The sequence below is a fragment of the Argiope bruennichi genome, chromosome 4, assembly GCF_947563725.1.
Source record: "Argiope bruennichi chromosome 4, qqArgBrue1.1, whole genome shotgun sequence".
NCBI classification, from domain to species: domain Eukaryota; kingdom Metazoa; phylum Arthropoda; class Arachnida; order Araneae; family Araneidae; genus Argiope; species Argiope bruennichi.
In genome coordinates this window covers 26,272,500-26,292,132 of record NC_079154.1, presented here as the reverse complement: position 1 = coordinate 26,292,132, position 19,633 = coordinate 26,272,500, and the positions used below count along the sequence as shown (strand labels likewise).

Below are 19,633 nucleotides of genomic sequence, written 5' to 3'. Positions count from 1 at the left end.
TAATATTTAAAAAAAATTATTAAAATGCGAGAAAAAGCGATGAAGTAAACTGATAATAATATTTTTTTTAAGTTTTTAAATGATGGAAAAATTATATTCAATAAATAAAGGAGCGGTCATTTCGACTGCAAAGGAAAATCAAACATTCCTTGTTTGTTTCTATTTCCTTGCTTATTCTTCGATTATTTATTTTTTTTGTTCATTGATTTTTACTAATTATTCATAAAGAATATAAAGATAAAAATTATTCTTTTCTGTTTTATTATTCGTTTTATCGACTCTATAAATGTATATATTTGTATAAATGAGAGACAAACTGTGGACAATTAGCCCACTGATCAAACATTGCTGACAATGTTGAGTTTTTCATCCTAATTTAATATGCACCCTATTTGTCCTTCATTTTATTGACATTTGAATATGATTTGATAAGAATGTGCATAAATAAACAAAAATGGCGGCAAAAAACATTTATTAACTTTGAGTCACTCACTTGTTAAATATTTTCACTTGTGATGTCATAAAAAAAACCTACCAGAAAAGGAAATTCTAAAAATGTTTCGGAATTTAAACCGATTCGGGTTTATATCTAAAATTTTATTTATCTCACGTGAACATATTCCAAACAATGACAATAAGTAAACTTCAGTGATGATTTTTCACAAATATTGTACAAAGCAATATCTTCTCTAAATTAAATGAAGAAAATTCATAGATACACCTTGATAACCAACATTCAAGTACTTATGCGAATTAAAGCAGAGATGATAATTAGGGTTTGACGGTTTTTAAAAAAACCGGTTTTTTTTTTAAAGTAAATTTGTTACATTCGAAAACCAGTTTTTAAAGTAATAAAACCGGTTTTCCGGAACGCCTGGATATTCCAATTCTTCAAAATAAATAAATAAATAAAAAATAAAAATAAATTATCGATTGGGACCGATTTGTCTAGCAACTGGGGGCTTAAGGCGACGAGATGCGAATTTATTAACAAGTGTAGGTATATTTGAATTTCTGTTAAATGAACTAAAAAATGTGAACACTGAAATAAGTTTGAAATTATTATATGCTTTAGAACGAATTCAAGAAAGTAAAATTAGCGACTCTTTCACTGTATTCGCACACTTCTAGTACAGCGAAGAAATCTAGTGTACTTTCTTTGGTTTCAAAAACCGAAATTATTAAGTTATCTGGAAAGATATTGTCTAGAATATTTTCAAATTCTTATGTGGAAACCGATTCTGATGAAGAGCAAATCGAAAAAAACTACTCATCAGAGTAATGCTTTTTTAAAAGAAGCCATGGAAAAATCAATTCACAAGTTTCTTGAAGACCCTGAAGAAAAACTTGCAAATCCAAAGACACTGAAAGCTGAATTTTCATTATTTGAGGCAACGAATAAAAGAACAAAAATCTTAGATTTGTTATTTGATGTCATGAAAACTATAAAACCAAGCTCAGTAGTTAGTGAACGAGTATTTTCAATTTCAGGCAATATTGTGTCCAAAATTAGACTTAGCTTTAAAACTTGGCCATCGTTCAGTCGATATTTTATGTTTTTTAAAATCCTATTTTCTTAGGAGAAATTAAAATGAATGAAAACAATATAAATATTATTCAAAATTTTGTTTAAGCTTTTGTTATTTTGTGTGAATAATATGTAATTTTTTTTGACAAAAATTCGAAAACCAGTTTTTTTGGAAATATGGAATTTGAAACCGGTTTTTCAAAAAGTCGGTTTTTATATAAATCCTAATGATAATAAAAGGGATTCAAAAAAGCAAAGTACAGAACTGGAATATAGTAAAGATTTTTAAAATGTATGAAATTAAAAAGCAGCGACAGGTATCCTTGGATAGGTAAGTATATAGCCTCAGATGAATTAGGCACTTCTATTTTTAAAAAACAATTTCACACTGCGCACATTAATCACATAAAATGATGATTAGTAATAGATCCAAGGAAATTTTGAGATGTTTAGATGCTATTTCAAATCTACAAAAAGAAACAATCACAAAACCTGGAAAAGACTGGGGCTAAATTTAGGATAGCAGCTTATATTCTGTCAAAATATTTATTAAATGCTTTTACATGGTTTAAAAAAAATGTAAATATATCTATTGATAAAACTGTTGGAGAATGTGCAATACAGAGCTTCGCACAGCAATTTCATATACTGAAAAGAATATCAAAGCTAAGGTTTTTTTTTTTTTTTTTTTTTTAAAGCAGCAAATATACAAATTTATTTAAATTTTTTAAGCAGAAATATACAAATTACCCAAGTCAATGAAACTCAAAAAAAAGGTGAATTACATTCATGCAAAGCTCTCAACCATGATATTACCACTGAAATGGATATTAAAGACACTAAGATTGAGACATAAAATTTTAATAATTAAATATCTAATAAAAATTTGTTTTAGCAAACAAAATATAAAAAAACATTCAATTTTTGAGCATTTAAAAAATGATCAAAATGTGTTCATATTAATTCTGTGTAAAAAAAAAAAAAAAAAAAAAATTGATAACTCAGCAGACAAAATTTTGTATTTAAAACTTAAAATGACAACTCGGATTTAAAGAAACAGTTCAGTTTTCATTAGAAAGCATAATTTATTTTTTAAACATATCTTAAAATCCATCTGCTTAATTCAGAAAAAAATTTAAGGACTTATCTTTTTCAAATGTTAAAATCCTGTAATAAGTATATAGATCTTTCTTTCTTTTTTTTTTTTTTTTTTTCAAATAAGATAGTAGATATGACATTCTATTAATGACAATGTGCTATAATAGCAAATTTTAATGTAATTCAACTTATAATAAAAAATAATTTTTGATTAAATCAGCATTAAATATAACAGATTCTATAAAATTTTTAATACAATAAAATCATAAAATACAAGTTATGAGTATAACTTTCTTTAAAACTTTATTTAAAAAAATGTACAGCTCAAAGTGCCAACTTTTCTTATGAAAAAAAAAATGAAAATGAATGAATTTATATTTGTTTTAAAAGCGAAATATTTCTTTCATGGAACAACTTTATGCTTTGGCAACTTTATCTCCTTGAGATCCTTCAACAGGTATTAAACCACGAATAGACAAATCATATACAACTTCCTCAACTTTCTTCAGATTATACTTCAAGCCATCAAATTTTTTCCTCAAAAGATCATTCTTTAAATTCAGAAGACGGAAACCAACATTCATCTCAGAAACAAATTCTGCAATCTGTATTGGACGATTATATTCTCCATAAGTTGCACAATTCAGAGACAGGCGTGTCTAAAGAAAAATAAACCTATTATTAAGCAAATGCCAATAAATTTTTAAAAATGACTGCTTTAAATAAAATATAAAAAATTGGGGGAAAAAACCTTATTATAGAACTACATTGAAAAAAGTCACTGAAGAGTATGATATACAAAAATAAAATTAGTATGAATTCCCTCCTAACAATAGAAATTAAAAGAACAGACAATTAACTATTAAGTAAGCATGCATTATTTTGTAAAGAAACAATTCTAACTTCATATAGTTAGTTACTTTATAAAAAATATTACACAGAAAAACAAAATCAGTAAGTCTATATATTATGAGAAAAAATTTAAGAGTAAAAGTTTTAAAGAAACTAAAAAAGAAATAACAACTTAAAACCACACAAACTTGAAAAATGCAATAAATTTGTGTAACGTTTTTTAAAAACTGATGACAAGTTCCTGTTTTGATTCAAATTTGAAGAAAAAATTGAAGTTGTATGACTTAAGAGATAATGCCACAGGAAATAATTCTAAAATATTCTTTTATGGAAAAAAATGTAAAATCTATTTCCAAACTTTTGGTGACATTTATTTTGTGTTTTCGTACATCTTATTATTTTTTTTTATGCACACATATAATGCAAATATCTAATCCCCAGAAAATCATTTAGAAGTTATTTTCTATTCTCTTGGCATTTTTGAGGATCAAAAACATTTTACGACAAAATAGCTACACTTTTGCATCTTAAAGAGGCTTTATGAAACAATTTTTAGCAACACACCAAAAATTACAGAAGCCAAAAACTACAGAAGTTTAAATTCAAGTGTGTATTTTTTGGTTTTGAGGATATATATATATATATATATATATATATATATATATATTAAAAAATAATTTTAAAGATACATTCTTATAAATGAATAGTTTAATTTGCATCATTCACAAATGAAACTGATTTCAATGGAGAAAAAAAAGCCCAATTAATTTTGCTGAATCTGATATCTTTCTCTCAATAGTTTCTTCTTAGTCAGTTGCCAACTTTCTAGAATTTTTTTTTTTTGAGCATATACTTGTTAAATACAGGTCTTTTGTTTTTGTGATAATTTAAATATGATTAAAAGTAAAAAGAACTCCAAGCAAAATTAAACTATGGAGATTCATTTACTAATACAACAGTTAAAAAGAATATTATAAATACTATTATAAAGGGCTTTCATTTCTTTCAATATAATGATACAGGAAAGTCATGATAAAGGAAAGTATGATGATAAACACATTATCATATACTAAAACAGAAATAACGTGAAATATATCAACAAATAATAAATGCTTAAAATCTATACTATATATGTTTATTTCTTTTTCCAAAATAAAAAAAGGCATGACAAACATAATAATTTGTTTGAAATTCAGCACTTGAAAGCAGAAATAAATAAAATTTTCCATGCAATTAATTCACAAAAAAGAATAATATAATTTGATATAATTTTTTAACTGATTTTGTTGTGATCTCCTTGTGTCATATGGCTTTAAAAATAATAATTTTTCTTAACCCTTATGTTCATTTTGTATAGTATACCATACATACAACTTTATAAAAATATACTACCACTATAAAATAAAAATATATATAAAATAACAAATAAAAATATAAAAAAAATATATAAAATATAAAATAAGCTACCTAAACACTTTTTTTTTTTTTGCTTTTCTTCAAAAAAGCAATCTTGACACGATAAAGGTTAATTGAATAACTAAACTGCAAAAAAGTTAACAGTCCTTCAATAATTTGTTATAAATTGGGATTAAAATTCAACATAAGATAAAAAAATAAAGGATAAGTCTGAAAATAAAAACTAGAATAAAGAACAAGAGAAAGTACTCGAGAACTTAAAAACTATTTTTTTCTCTTCTGGAATATAGAACAATAGAAATAAATAGAAAAAAAAAAAAATATAAGAAAAATAAAAACATGGAAATTCAAACAACTTTACATTCTATGTAACATACATTTATATTACATTTACATTATACTTACCAGTTCCTCAGCTAGAAGAAGTAGACCTATTAGGAAATCATCCAATTCAACATGGAAAGGATCTGAAGGATTAGGACTAACTATAAATAGTAAAATAATAATAATAATAATTTTAAAATCAATATAACAATGAGGAGTATGATAAAAAAGTGAAAAAAGAATAGAATGAGACATAACTCATTTTTAGCATATAATATAAAAAAAAAATATTAAAAAAAAATGACAGAAATGCTTAATGTTGGCTATGCTGTGCAAAAAAAGTGTGAAATAACTGATTGCAATTTAGCATGATGTCACAAATTTGCAGTTTTCACATTTTTTTTTTTTTTGTATTATGATTATAGTTACATTTGCTTACATCATTAAAAACTAACTGGCAATAGTCAATGTTAATAATAATATATCAAATCATTTTACAAACAAAAAATAGATGCTATTCAAAGAATAATATTTGTGGAAAAAAAATGTGGAAATTTGGATTGCTAAAATAAGACTGATGAGCTTTTTAAGATGTAAATGACAAAAAGTATATTATATATATATATATAATGATATTTTAAAACTTAATTTAAAATTAATTAATTTCCTAACTTTTATCTTAATTTAGCCAATAGTAACTTCATTCCAAAATGTTCTCTTATTTCCTGATCCCACTCCACTTTTTCTATCTAATTAATTTAGCAGCAGCTTTGCAAAATTGCTGAATCGGCTAAAAGACTCACATTCCCACACTCGGAGTGAAGGGACAAAATAGCTCTGACTTAACAAATTCTCTTTTAACAGATCCCTGTGTTTTCCTTGCCTGGTTCGTACGCGAGTAGAAAAAGAAATAATTCCTATCTAAATATCATTGTATAAGCACTGTGAAAAAATATTTTCCCTATCAATATCTCATGTTACATATGACCAGGGATAAAATGTTCATCAGCTTTCCCTCTTTTCCTTCTGTGTTGTGTGTGTGTGCTCATCGCTTCTGCTTGCACATAATGTGTGCCTCTCCTGAATCAAAAAGTCAATAAATCTAAAGATACGATGTCAAAAAATCTAAAGACTCTTCACTGTCTTCGAAACTGCCTTCTGATTGAAAAATTATATGCTTACACATATATATATGTAATGGTATTTTAAAATTTAATTTAATCCTAATTAATTTCCTAATTTTTTAGCCTAATTCAGCCCAGGTGAAAATCATTCTGAAATATTTTCTTATTTCCCGATCCTATTCCACTTTTTCTTTCTAATTAATTAAATTGAAGCTTTGTAAAAATGACTGCATCATTGGTTCCACGTGCCGAGTGAAGGGATCCCTCTGTTTCTTTTGTCAAGGTCGCCATGTGTGAGGAATTTCAAACATAATCGACACGTGTCAGAAATCTGGTTATATAAGAACAGGTGTAAAATGTTCAGTTGCCCTTCATTTTTCTATCTCGCTGTGTGTTGTTCTGTGCCGTATGTGTGTGTTCGTCGCTTCTGCTTGTACTTAATGTGTCTCTCCTGAATAAAATAAAATTACGTCAAAAAAATCAAAAGCCTATCCAATGTCTTTGAAACTGCCTTCTGATTAGAAAATTAAATGCTTACATATATATATATTCTTCAATTCTAGTAAATAGATGCTTTCACAACTTATAAAACTCAGTGAGATTGCTAATTTGTTTTTATTGTTTTCCTACATTAGAAACAAGAATAGTTAATAAAATTAGTATTAAAAATATAGAGAATTTAGTTTTAAATAAATATCTTTTTCACTGCCACAACAGTTGAAGGTTATGGTTTCTAAACATAAAACTTAATAGTACTGAAACCAAAATGATATATATTCAGTTCATATTTATATGTACTGCCTTGTTTTACAATTCATTTATCTCAATTAATATCACCTATAATAATCAAATTTTACTACAGAAGATATTGTTTATGTTACAGAAAAAAATTATTCAATTTCTATGCCAGTAATGCCATCATTATGGTAGCTTTGTTTCTTATTAAAGCTCATAAGCGATTGCAATCTCCTGTTTCAATATGAACCAATTTTTCATTATTAATACTAATATGATCCGACACAATTGCAAAAAGAAAACAAATTACAAAAATATAATTTTTATATAGTTAAACTAAATTTATTTACAATAAATGAACAGTGAAATACTAAATTGAATTCCCTTCTTTTTTAAAATAATTTAATTCATGTAGACTGTTTATTTTAAAAGCAAAATTTATTTAATAAAATTTTTAAAAATAAGTAAAAGAAAAGAATGTGGGCATTTTAAAGCAAAAATAATATGAATTTATGTATTATAAATATTATTGTATATTGTAAGGGTTAATTTGGCCAAAAACCTTGCCAATTAACAAAATGTATATCACAGACAGCCAGAGACAGAGAGTGAGAGAGAGAGAGAAATGACAGTTGTAAAAAAAAAAAGATTTATAAAAGTCTAAAAATTTATAAATCCCAAAAAAGTTTGTATTATTTTTGCTGAACCAATAAAAAATAGTTATTGTATCAATAAATAGCAATAAAAAATAATAAAATAAGTAGCAATATCAACAATTTAAATAAAACACACATTATTGAAATAATTTATTTTTCATTTAGACTTTTACAAAATATATATTAGTCTGCTTTAAAAAAAAAAAAGCACATTTCCTCTGAAGTTATGAATTAAAGCAAATTTAAATGCACTTACTTAGCAAAAATGGAAAATAAAATATAACTAACTTCCTAAAAGTTCAGCTGCTTCTTCTCGGCCAATTAATTTCCCTGATTCCAAATAAACAATAAAAGCAGCAGAAAAAACTAGTCTTTGTGTAACAAATCTCCAGTGCTCATGGTATCTAAAATAAAATGGCATTTAACTTAAAAAGTTACATAATTTTAAATTATTGATAGTAATTTCGTCTTGTGTCAATGTTTAAAAATTTCCATCAGAATTTATTTTATCCATATGCAACGTTTTTAAATATATGAAAAATACTTATTCAACAAATATCTGTTTTTAAACATTTATTTTGTTTGAAAATATATATTAAAACATAGCATAGGAAAACCCTTATTTTAAACAAAAACACACAATGCTTATTTGATTTTTAAAAAGGGTTAAACTATGAGAAAAAAAATCCACATTGCTAAACTTGTTTAACATTAAACAAATTACTAAAAAATTTACATTTCTAATAATTTGAGATTTCCATTAATATGTGGATTTTCAAGAAAAAATTTAACATAAAAAAATATTAAAAACATTACAGTTCCACCACTATTCAAATCTCTTAACTTCATTTTAAAGGTATATACAAATCAAAATAATTATGAGCAAATGGTTTATTATTGAACAAGCCACTGCTTGTATCTAGTAAAGGAAATCACTAAATCAAGTCAATCACTACAGGGGGAAATTTCTGTTCACTTTCGTTCTGTGTTCTGGTGTGAGTGGATGCATTCCTGTGTGTGCGCACTTGTGTGCAAATTATACCTACTGAAGTAAAATAAATAGTTTATTCAAAATTTGTTTTTCTTTCGACCATTCATCTACAAAAATTATGTTATACATATATACATTGTCACAATATACTCAGCTATTGATTGAAATTTATTAAAATCTTCTTTGAACATGAAACTTATTTTCCACAAATTTTAGACCTGAGATTAGTATACATTTTTCAACTACAGAATCAGGTAAAAATATTTTTAGAATGAATGCACAAATAATATCAAATCATTATTTAAATTTTAATGAATAGTTAAAAATAAAATTAGTTTTCAGTTGAGCATTACAGATTAGTATAAAAATCAAATAGAAATGGCTTTAACATGAATATATAAATCAAAATTTTATGAAATGCTTTATTCTAAATTTCACAGATATTTCATACACTAATGTAAAGAATTAGTGATCACATTTTGAACAATGATTCCCATGTTAAACGGTGGTAAAAAGAACAAATTCGCAATGTACATATGTCTTTGAATTTACCATAGAAAATGTTGAGTCTGACTTTTCAATCATGGAAATGCACATTAAAAAAAAGTTTTTAAATGTTAAAAGTCATTTGAAAATTGTAATAATTTCACATTATAAGTAAGTAGTTAAATATATTACAATATTTACCTGTAGAATTCATCTGTAGGCACTTTTTCTTGCAAAGATGCATAAAGTTTCTTAACAGCAGAAAACTGTTCACGAGCTTTTTGGCATAAAATTGATACTGAAAATAAGGCAGACTTATAAGAATTTGGTCAATAATCTACATAGTTAAAAAAAATAATTTCAAATAAAAAATTATCAAATAAGTTTCTGCTAATTAAACAAACATAGGTAAAAATAATAAATTAAATGGCTAATAAATTAAAAATTCAATGCACATTAAATTCATCTAATGAATTTGAGTGCAAAGCTGATACTTAAAAAATCAGCAGATATATAAAAAAATCAGCTTTATATCAGCTGATACTTAAATAAATGAATCAAATTTTCACATTGCTCTCCATTGATTAAGAAACAACTTGTACAATGAAAAAATTGTTTGACATTCCTTTTTGACCTTCTGAAAACTCCTACATTTATTTTAATCCATATATCTGCATTTAAATTAATATTTTGGATTATTATGTTTCTTCAAACAATTACATAAATCCAGGGGGAAAAAAAAAGAATGACATCATAAGCACAAAATAAATGCTTCATTGTTAGAAATCAAATTATATATATTTATTGAAATATATTGACTTAATCAAGTAATGACAATCAAATAAAAATAATTTATCAATTACTAAACCAAATATGTTTGCAATAGCAAGAGATTTCAATCGAAATTAACTTGAAAGAACTACTTGAATTTGTTAATATGGTAACCCAAATAATCAAGTAGAACCAATACACCAGCAACTTTTTGATTAATGCATTTAATTGTTGAAATGTACCAACTTACCACACACATTTTACAACAACTGGATATAAGAAATAAATTAAAAATGATCAACATAAAAATTAAAATGTGAATTTTATTTATTTTAAATAAAACTATTTTAAATAATAATAAGAAAATTTTAAATCGATTTTCAAAATGAAAATGCTTTTTTTTTCAATTGTCCATTAATGAATAATTTTTAATGTATTATTTTTACGAAAAATTGTCATTCAATGAACTTTTTGAAGTTATTTGTCTTTATATAATTATTCTTCACTTTTTTTTAATTATATTCTTTACTTGTGTAGAATTCTCTGAGCTCCCCTTTTCTTTTAAATTAAAAAAATGTAGACAGATGCTGATACCAGATGCTGCAGATATCGCAAATCTAATTCATCAAATTTCATTTGTATTGTTTTTAAAAAATGCAAACTTCTCCTTTCTATGTATCTAACATCTTTCTATGTATTAACAAAACTAAAAAGTTTTCATTCTAATGCCTAGCAAAACCATTATATGCTTTTCAAAATTGAAAATTTCTTCCATGTGCTCATTTGAGATGCAGCTGGGATCTCAAGCCTTGTTATAATTCTTCATTACAGAGACTGGCAAAACAATATTAAAGAAATTCTTACTTGCAGAACTCAAAGAAACTAGAATGATTGCCATCCATAAATGTTTGAAAAGCAAACTTTGGAAGATAAATTTGTGACATTTACTAGTTAAGAATACTAATAAATGTCACAAACATAAAAGAACATAAATTTTAATTCTTTAATAAAGATTTATAATCTCTAGTAAAATTGAAAAGTTCATCTTTAACTGCGACTTTTATACTGCATTGTTTGTTTAGCAGCCAGCTTACTTTTTATGTTAATAATGACATTCTTTGCCATATGAAGTAGTACATTAATATGGGTTTTTAATTGAGATTTCCAGCAAATGCAGTAATAACAATCATTGATACTATTTCAATATTTACTAACTCAGAAAACAAAAGTCAAATTTAATTTCAAAGCAATTAGTTCTAATACTTAATTAATATAATAATGCAAGAACATGTACATAATATATGAATTAACAATGTCAAAGATATGATTGATTATAATATATAGAATGTTAGATTACATAAAATATGAATTAACTAGAACTGAATATATACAAACTTTGGGATAAGCCTTTAGGTTTATGAACTCCTTGAAGCATAGTTATTATTTCTCGACTTGTTTGGTCAAGTTCTTTGGTAATCACCTTGATAGACTAAAATGAAATAATCATTTACAAGTTAAAAATGCTTTTCCAAACAATTAAACTTTTGTTTATACAAAAGAGAAATTTTAATAAAAAGAATTCTAAAAAATTATAATAATAAATTCTAAATTAATATAGTTTGTTAGACAATTAGATATAACACACATCTGAACAGTATTCATTAAAAGGAGAAAATTTAACAAAAAAAAAAAAAAAAAAAAAACTTTAAAAAAAAGTTAAATATGTTTAAATAATCTGTAATAGAAACAGTACCAAAGAAGAATTTTTTTTTTCAAACACACAAATAATAATTAGTTTCGAATAACTAGAAATAAATTTATTTTCTAATTAAGCATGTTTGATGCATTCATATATATGAAATCTGTATGACTGTGTGCTGCAAAATAAACAACGTAAATGAAGCAAAATTGACACTAATTACTTAGCATTATATTTTATAAAATGCTACAGAAATATTATTAGATATTTTATAATCAGAATGTCATCTCATATCCCTGTTTCTGTGACTATTTCAATCATTGAATTGTTTGCTGGGAAAAAATTTCATTTAAATCAGAAATCCAATTACATTAGATAATTTTACAAATTTTTCACTTAGCACACTAACTTGATATTTCATTTAAACTGTTGCTTTGTTTTTTGTAATAGTTTAGAATAAGTAGGAGATTTTAACATGTTATAGTTATGTATAAAAATATTCTCAATGATAAAGTTTCTAATAAATTGAATTCTTATTCCAATATTAAATGAAATTTTGATAAAGACATACAGATAAAATATTATAAATAAGTTTATTTACAATACATGAATATATATTTCTTGCAATATCAGATATTATAAATGAGCTAAAAAATGAAAGTATTTTATTTGTGTAAGGATTTATTTTAATTTGATATTAAAGAAAAAATATTTTTAAATATTAGGTTCCATAAAATATTGATACCACCAACCCAATATAAATGTAGCTGATATAACATTTATACGAAACTGCAGAAAAATAATTTACATCAATTTTGACAAGAAAGGAATTAATATATTTAATATATTAATTTAACAATTAATGACTACAGAAATGTTCAACAATTCAACAACCTTATCATTCAGAATAGCTAAAAGCGATTTTCATAAAACGTCTCAAAAATAAACTTGCCTAGATCTAAGTGAATTGTAGTTTACACAATTAATTTTCTCATGTTTTAGAGCATATAATAAACCTTTTGCAATATGACTTTTTGTATTGTTTCATTTAAATTTTATTCCTTCGTTAACAAATACTTACATCTCTTACTGCTTCTTCATCTTCCATATACTTCTGGAAAACGGAAAATATTTCAAAATAATTTTGCGTCATTATTACTGAAAAATAACAATTTAATGCATGAGAGGAATACCAGAAAAACAATTATAAAATGAAAAATTCAATAACAAAGTTATAGAAATAAAATGCCATTCAAATTATATTTACGCATAAAATAATTTTAAAAGAAAAAAAATTTTACAAATGGGAAATTCTGAAGAACTATACATTTGTCGGTGGCTTATCAAAATAGGACTTCAAAAACGAAAGTATTACAAAATAGTAAAGAAAGAGAATTTTGAATGATTGATGAAATTAGTTTATACTACTTAACAAAATGTATTAGATTCGTAAACTTTTAAGTGTTTAGAATTCCACTAAAATAAATGAGTTTGAAATATTTTTAGTATGTATAATAATAAAGAACAGAAACTATGTTATTTCAGTAAAATATATATAATCAAAATTAAATAGTGTGTTAAATATTAAAAGAATTATGTAAATCAATTTACCGATATTTAAAATAAATTACAAATAAATTCAAAACGAAAACAATACCTTTGGCTTCCCGTCAACGATAGAATAAACAAAGTTGATAGTGAAAGTGAGTTGAATATGAGCTGCTCTTAATAATCGGGGGAAAATTTTTTTTTGGTGGCAAAGATAAAGTTTATATTGTAAAATTTTGGTAATAGTGACAGTTCGGCTGTCACTATTACCAAATAGGACATACACAGACATTTTAAATATTTCTTTGTGAATACATACACAGACATTTTAAATATTTCTTTTTATTTTCCCGAATACGAAATATACGAAAAAAAGTCTTTGTGATTCTAATTCAACATTGAATTTTCATGAACTTATGTTTTAGATCATCCTGAATTTGCAAATACCATTTTAGCAATGATCACACATTGACGATTCTGACCCGTCCTGAGGCACACAGTTAAATCTGACAAACCGAACCTCCACGACAGCAATGGCAAGAACTGAAGTTGAGTCCTAAGGTCCATATTACAATCCATATATAAATCCTTCCCATGGGAATCCCATCCCGTCATTCTTAGAAGCCCCATGCCATTTCTGTGCCCACTCGTGTGGTGAAAATCAACCACTATATTAGAAACTTCTCATTCTCAAACCTGAGAGGCCGCCCGATGGTTGAGAAGATGTCAAAAAGCTAAATGGCTGGAATTTGGTAAGATGATTTGATAAAATTCCCATAACCCTAGTCAATCAGTCAATTTTCTTTACTATCGAAATATGGATGAAATCGTCCGAGAGAATTAATATGTCTGTGTGTGAAAACGATGTCTCAAAACTGTAGTGTGTTTCATAAAACTTTACACGATGTATTATTACTAAATTGTAGATCCATATCAAATTTTCGACAAATTGCATCGATAGGTCAGTTTGATGGTATATAATTGATTGGAAGGAAAAGGAAATCTAAACTTCATATTCAATTTTTGATGTTATGCTATGGCAAGATGAAATATCTATAAGTGACGATAGGAGAGGCCACCATCTGATTTGATAACTCGAAATATGACTTTCAATTTGTATTAAAACCCTTAAAAATGTGTTTTTACTTTCTTAATACTAACTATACAAGAATTGGATTATCAAATATTAAAACTCGAAATTTTGTCGAATTTCTACGCTTAAGATTTGCCTTAATACGTATTTTTTTTAACTATGCCTCTCTGTCTATTAACACATTAACTAAAAAAAAGTTTGAATTAGATGAATGAAATTAAGAAAAATAGACTTCATACCAAATTTTGAAAAATCCATTCAGAGGAAATTTGTATGGTTGCCCGAATACAAGTGAATACAATAGCTTCAAAAGGTAAAGAGCATAATAGATAATATTTGATACACGGGTTTTGTCTGTAAATATGCAGATCCGTATGAAAGTTTGAATTAAATGTTTCTGGTCTGCATTGTTGTATACTTGTAAATGTCAAAACTCAAAACTACAAAGATTTAGATCAATGAACTTTGGTATATAGTCATGTTGCTAAAATTGTATTTCTCTGTGAAATTTTGGCTTCAATCGATCTACAAAAGTGTGTTCAACGTATATATTGGGTTTCAAATAAAAACACTCATATGCGGGGTTTTGAAAATAAAAATTTGAGCATTCGTAGGGTTTACAACCTATTTCAAAATCCACAGTTTTCATGTGACGGGAGAAGAATAATATTCTTATTATGGAGTGTGCGAAAGAGTTTCAGAATTACGATTCCCATTTAAATTGCACTCCATTAAGCATTGTCAACAGAAAAAGTTATGTGCATTATTAATTAAAAAATAAAAGCTTTAGGAATTCCAATTTTAATAGAAACGTGATATTTCTGTAAGCCACTCATTTTATCTTCAAGATATCTCTTTTTACAGACCTTTTAAAATAGAAGAAACTGAAATTTGCTGTCCCTGCATGTGTTTGTTATCATTAAATCTCGGCATAGAGATTTGAGTAAAGTATCTAGAAAGCTACCACAACAAAAAACTATTAAATTGCAAATTATCGCTTGAGGAAAAGTGGCATGATTGGTGATGTTGTCCCTTGCATACACTGAATATATTTCCTCGAAAATTTAAGGCAAATCGGATAGCTACCGATTTAGTAAGAGCTATGAACTATCACATAAGAATCACCTAAGTTCAAATGTTTTTTTTTTTAATTTAAATTTTGTCATCAGATACAATTCTTTACAGAGAGATTTTAACAGAATTTTTTTTTTCCATGAGAAACTTTTCAAAAAGGAAAGATTTTATGTGCCAGAGGAGGATTCGTACCACGATACAAAAAAATTAAAAGTGTTTCGTATTTAAGGAAAAAATTGACAGACAACTCAAAAAATAATTAAGAGTTCAAGAAAGTTATTGCCTCATGCACAACGCAGCATCTTTTCAGAACGTTAAATATATTTTTGAAAAATTAAATATATCTATCAGATTTGTAACTCAACTAAAAAAAAGATGTTTTGTTTTAACTAACAAAAATATGTATTGAATGAATTTTCCAAAATAGCATGAGGCTCTTTCCGGGCATTTGATACAGAATCATCAGCAGAAAGAACTAGAAAAAATTCTCTACACACTTGAGACATTATTATTTTATTTTTTTTGAAAAAATTTGTTTATATTTATATTGTGCAAAATAGGTTTAACTTTAAGATTGCTATAATAAACTTTATAATTGACATAACTAGGGACAATTACGATTTTACATCAATATCTTGTTAGAAACACTCGAAATTTCCTTGATCTCGTGATGTCTTCTGATTCTCAAATGAAGGAAATCAAATGGTAGATCTGCAAAGCAAAAGCTTGAGCGTGGTCATTAGTTTTCCCTCCTGAGCCATGAGTTGCCTCAAATGGATGCTGGTTGCATCAATTTTTGGATGACAATTTTGATAAGGGAAGCATAGCATACTTAGGTTCTAATAATAAAAACTCAAGATACTTATAAAAATCTATTTTATTTCGAATCTATTAATTGAATCTTTAAGGATTTTCACTACCTCATACATTTATTCCTAAACATATTTCCTTATTCTACAAGTCCAAAAAATTTCACCATCCAAAAAGGCATCCAAAATTTGACCATCCCAAAAGGCATAATTATTAAACTATTCTCAGGAAATATCATTTAATTTTCAATAATAAATTAAATTCAAAAACAATTAAATCATTCAAATCATTCAAAAAAGTAAATCAATTCATCATCACTATTGAAACGATTCTTGTAGTAAGTAACCACCAACAAGTTTATGAGCGAAGAAAGAGTTTGAAAGAGGTGAACAGACGGTTTGTACCTCTGACCCTCAAAAAGTTAATGGTGCAGTGATATCAAACACCTCATACAATGGATTGATCTCATTTATTTCATCAACATATTTAAAAAAATCAAACAGTCAGAAATATAAGCGTATAATTCATTCTAAATTTAATTCCCACAATTAAGGTGTGAATAATGATATCTGATTTTAGAAACTTTCTTTCAAAAATTTTTAAAGCTGTAAAAAATATTTAAAATTGTAAAAGTGGAGCAATGAGAATAAAGTACAAGGGGTGTTAAAATGAAAAGTTCCGAAACTACACTGTGGGTATAAATGATGACTTTATTCAAAGTATACACAATAGGCCTGAGCACAGCGATCCCACTGATTAACGAGCCGAAGGATTCCTTGTTCCCATAATTCTTGTGGCCGTGACGAGACTCAGTACTTCACAGCGTCCTTGAGTTTGCCGTCCAAAGTCCGCTTCTTGTTGAATTCCTCGAGCGCAGATGAACCATTAACTACAATGTGTACTGTGAGACACTCCAAAGAACAAAAGACCGGGGCTGCTCACGGCGGGTGTGGTTCTGTTCCATGATGAAACTGCGTCCACACGTCTCCAGGGTCACACACGTAGAACTGACAAAGTTCAAGTGGGAGCAGCTCGACAATCCGCCCTACAGCCCGGACATGTCACCCTGCGATTTTCATGTGTTTGGTTCCTTGAAAAAACATCTGAAAGGGAAGCACTTCAACTCGAGCGGCGAACTCAAGGAAGCTGTGAAGGACTGGTTCTCGTCACGACCAAAGGAATTCTTGGAACAAGGAATCCTTCGGCTCGTTAATCAATGGGATCGTTGTGCTCAGACCTATGGTGTATACTTTGAATAAAATCTTCATTTATATCCACAGTGCCATTTGGGAACTTTTTATTTGAGCACCCCTTGTAGCTTTTCAATTCATTTCCCCCCTTTCTGAATATTTTATATTTTATCATATTCAGTGGATACCGTTTAAAAAGATTACTTTGATTTCATGCCAAGGCGATCGATACATCCACATGATGATTGTATCCAAATGCTTTAAAGACAATACAATGTATACAGGGGCAGCAGTAAAGGCATTCCATATAATATCATTCGTATTATTCATTCATTTTAGTTAGGAAATTTGACACAACGCTTAGAGTTGAAGAATATTAATAGATATTATTAAAAAGTTATCGAGGTTATTGAATTATCAAGCATTATTTGGATTACCTTTCTCATGTTCATCAATACATTCAGCACGATATTGGGCTAATCTTCTTAAATGTCGAATGTCTTGGAGAGTTTGAGGGCTGATAGTGAATTCTATTCAATCTCCCTTTCATCATCGTTTTTCTCATGCTCTACGTCATCACCTCTGCGGTTCATTTGTGCATGACTAATTGTCTCATCTACATTTTTCCTAATTTTTTTTTCCAATTTACATCAATGTTGATTTAGATCCCATAATTTTCTACGAAAATGTCTACTGACTTTTCAATGAATCTCAGGGTCATCTTCTTGATTGGTCCTAATAAAACCTCCATGCCGGACTATCTGGACATCGAAACTGACCACTATAAGAGAAATGTTGATCACTAGAACTGGTGGAATTTCAACGCATTTAGATAGGGAGATCCATTGCTAAAGATATAAGAATTTAGATAGGGATTCCGCTATTTTCATTAATACAATCGATTGATTGTGATTAGAGATTGCAATACCGGTATACCAGGATACCGAATACTGGTATTTTGAGCCATTTGTACAATTTTGTAATACCGGTATTCACAAGTTTAAATACCGGTTTTTCGGTATTTACTAGAAATTTTTAAAATTGTCTTCACTATTTGTTCAGGGATCGCCAGCATTGCAAAATAGTATACGTTTTTGTTTTTATGTCTCCCTAATGGGCGAAATTAATTAGCTAATTAATGGCTTAATTAATTGCTTAATTCTAAATTAGAGAAACATGGATTATCCCTGAAAGAAAATATTGTATCCATAACGACTGATGTAGCAACAGTTATGAAAAAAGTTGGAAAGTTGATTGGTGCAAATCAGCAATTCTGCTATGCTCATGGAATTCAGTTAAGAGTAATAGATGTATTATACTAAAAAAATAAAGAACAGAAGAATCCAAATACTGTTGATATAAAAACTTCGGATTCCAACTTTGAAGAGAGTAAGAGTGAGAGTGATATTGAGAATGAAGATAATGACAATGTAATTGTTGAAGAAGATATTGCTAATGAGGATGAAATATTAACCCATCAAGAACTACTTCCTATAATATATAAAGTTCGAAAAATTGTTAAAATATTTAAACGTTCCCCTATAAAAGATGACAAATGACTAAAATACATACTAACTGAAAATAAAACAGAATATATGTTAATATTAGGTTTTAAAACTCATTGGAACCGTTTACTCCTAACAGCACACATCACACTCGAACAGAACACATCACTATCTGAAGAATTATACAGGGTGTTTATAAAGTCCCGGACCCAATTTGATGTTTAATAACTCATAAAATAATGATTTTAATTAATAATTTAATTAATATTTAGATTTAGATTAAATTAATAGATAGATTTAAATTAATAACATAAATGGTTAAATAGACTCAAAAAGTTTCATGACCCTTGTCAATGAACTCCCACGTGTGCCCCCTTCGTCGCACGGAGAATATCAAGTCGATAGTCAATTTCACGCCAGGTAGCGACAAGCATGTCGGCATCCACAGAGCCATTTGCGCACTTTATGGCGATTAACAATGCCAGAAACATGAAAGGATACTTCATCGGAGAACATTATGCTCTTCAGAAAATCAGCAGCATCTTCTATCCTCCTTAGCATATCTGTTGCAAAGGCCATCCTCCTAGGCCTATCGTTCGGTTGAACTTGAACAATTTGAACTTTGTATGCCTGTAGTCTTAATTTTTTCTTAATAACCTTGTACACCGTCGAAATTGGCATATCCAATTCTGTTGCCGCTGATCTCACATATATTCTAGGATTGTGTAAAAAT

General features: G+C 27.3%; 1 protein-coding gene across 1 annotated transcript; it reads right to left on the bottom strand.

Annotated features, from left to right (window-relative positions):
* Positions 1-2,855: 2,855 nt before the first annotated feature.
* Positions 2,856-13,419, bottom strand: LOC129966011 (translin-like). The gene is made up of 7 exons (XM_056080342.1): positions 13,338-13,419; positions 12,762-12,838; positions 11,377-11,470; positions 9,412-9,508; positions 8,022-8,137; positions 5,300-5,379; positions 2,856-3,285 (listed from the first exon to the last, which is right to left on the bottom strand). Exons 2-7 carry the CDS (start codon positions 12,831-12,833, stop codon positions 3,043-3,045), a joined length of 702 nt encoding a protein of 233 aa, XP_055936317.1. The 5' UTR covers positions 12,834-12,838; positions 13,338-13,419; the 3' UTR covers positions 2,856-3,042.
* Between the last annotated feature and the right edge of the window lie 6,214 nt (positions 13,420-19,633).

What these genes read in the sequence shown, in the direction of transcription:
- LOC129966011 (XM_056080342.1), bottom strand. Translation starts at nt 12,833, where the DNA reads ATGACGCAAAATTATTTTGAAATATTTTCCGTTTTCCAGAAGTATATG. An exon ending in ACCTAAAGGCTTATCCCAAA is followed by an intron (nt 9,509 to 11,376) that starts GTTTGTATATAT and finishes CCTTATTTTCAG; the next exon opens with TATCAATTTTATGCCAAAAA. An exon ending in CCTACAGATGAATTCTACAG is followed by an intron (nt 8,138 to 9,411) that starts GTAAATATTGTA and finishes ATTTTATTTTAG; the next exon opens with ATACCATGAGCACTGGAGAT.